General features: G+C 45.5%; 1 protein-coding gene across 3 annotated transcripts in view; it reads right to left on the reverse strand.

Moving 5' to 3' along the window:
• Positions 1 to 520, reverse strand: part of SUMF2 (sulfatase modifying factor 2) — a 17,879-nt gene extending 17,359 nt beyond the window's left edge. For 2 of the 3 annotated variants that reach the window (XM_011938630.1, XM_011938631.1), the window contains exon 1: positions 368 to 520. In XM_011938630.1, coding sequence (XP_011794020.1) covers positions 368 to 504 — 137 coding nt within the window. In that variant the 5' untranslated portion in view covers positions 505 to 520. Of the gene's footprint in view, positions 1 to 358 lie in introns of all 3 variants that reach the window. The other variant, XM_011938632.1, reaches the window with a different exon arrangement.
• Between the last annotated feature and the right edge of the window lie 823 nt (positions 521 to 1,343).

Here is a 1,343-nt window from a genome sequence, read left to right on the forward strand (position 1 = left end):
CTTTGTTGGTGACAGGAAATATGTCAATGGCAAAAAGAAAGAAAGAAAAAATAATGAGATTAGAGAGGGCCTTCATTCCTCCTGGAAGAACATCTGATGTACCTGAAATCTTTGTTGGTAACAGGAAATATGTCAATGGAAAAGGGTTTCATTGTCGCCTCCTGCACAGGGCCTTCACCATCTCTGCTGTCTGGAGAGGAGGCAGGAGAATTGCTGGAACCCAGGAGGCGGAGGTTGCAGTGAGCGAGATTGCGCCATTGCACTCCAGCACCTGGGTGACAGAGTGAGTAAGTCTCAAAAAAAAAGAAAGAAAAAATAATGAGATTAGAGAGGGCCTTCATTCCTCCTGGAAGAACACCTGATGTACCTGAAATCTTTGTTGGTGACAGGAAATATGTCAATGGCAAAGGGTTTCACTGTCGCCTCCCGCACAGGGCCTTCACCATCTCTGCTGTCTGGAGAATTTGTTCCCATCAGGAATCTCCCACCTGGCAGTTGGACCATGCTAGTAGCCTGTCCATTTCCTGCAAAGAAAAAAGAGAGTTATCAGTAATACATGCATATATATAAAACAAGTGGTAATATTTGGATCGTATGCAATACTCATGGATGGTATAATAAAACACAACAAAAAATGTGGAAGCTTAAAAATCTGGCTTTAAATTCCTTTTGGGACGGGTGCGGTGGCTTACGCCCTGTAATCCCAGCACTTTTGGAGGCCGAGGCCGGCAGATCACGAGGTCAGATCAAGACCATCCTGGCTAACACGGTGAAACCCCTTCTCTACTAAAAATGAAAAAAAAAAAAACAACATTAGCCGGGTGTGGTAGCAAGCACCGGTAGTCCCAGCTACTCGGGAGGCTGAGGCAGGAAAATGGCGTGAACCTGGGAGGCGGAGCTTGCAGTGAGCCAAGATCACACCACTGCACTCCAGCCTGGGCGACAGAGCACGACTTCGTCTCAAAAAAAAAAAAAAAAAATTCCTTTTGCATTTTGTTTGTTTGGCTTCACATTCTTGTTCTGCCACTTGATTTGCTGGGAAACCTTAGGCAAATTACTTAATCTGAGATTCAATTTCTTTTCTTTCTTTTTTTTCTTTTTGTGACAGGATCTCGTTCTGTCACCCAGACTGGAGTGCAGTGGTGCAATCTGGGTTCACTGCAATCTCTGCCCCCACCGGCTCAAGCAATCCTCCCACCTCAGCCTCCTGAGTAGCTGGGACCACAAGTGTGCACTACCATACCTGGCTAATTTTTGTATTTTTTGTAGAGATTGGGTTTTGTTGTGTTGCCCAGGCTGGTCTCAAACTCCTGAGCTCAAATGATCCTTCTACCTCAGCGTCT

Source organism: Colobus angolensis, unplaced genomic scaffold (genome assembly GCF_000951035.1).
Source record: "Colobus angolensis palliatus isolate OR3802 unplaced genomic scaffold, Cang.pa_1.0 Scaffold175, whole genome shotgun sequence".
Classification (NCBI taxonomy): domain Eukaryota; kingdom Metazoa; phylum Chordata; class Mammalia; order Primates; family Cercopithecidae; genus Colobus; species Colobus angolensis.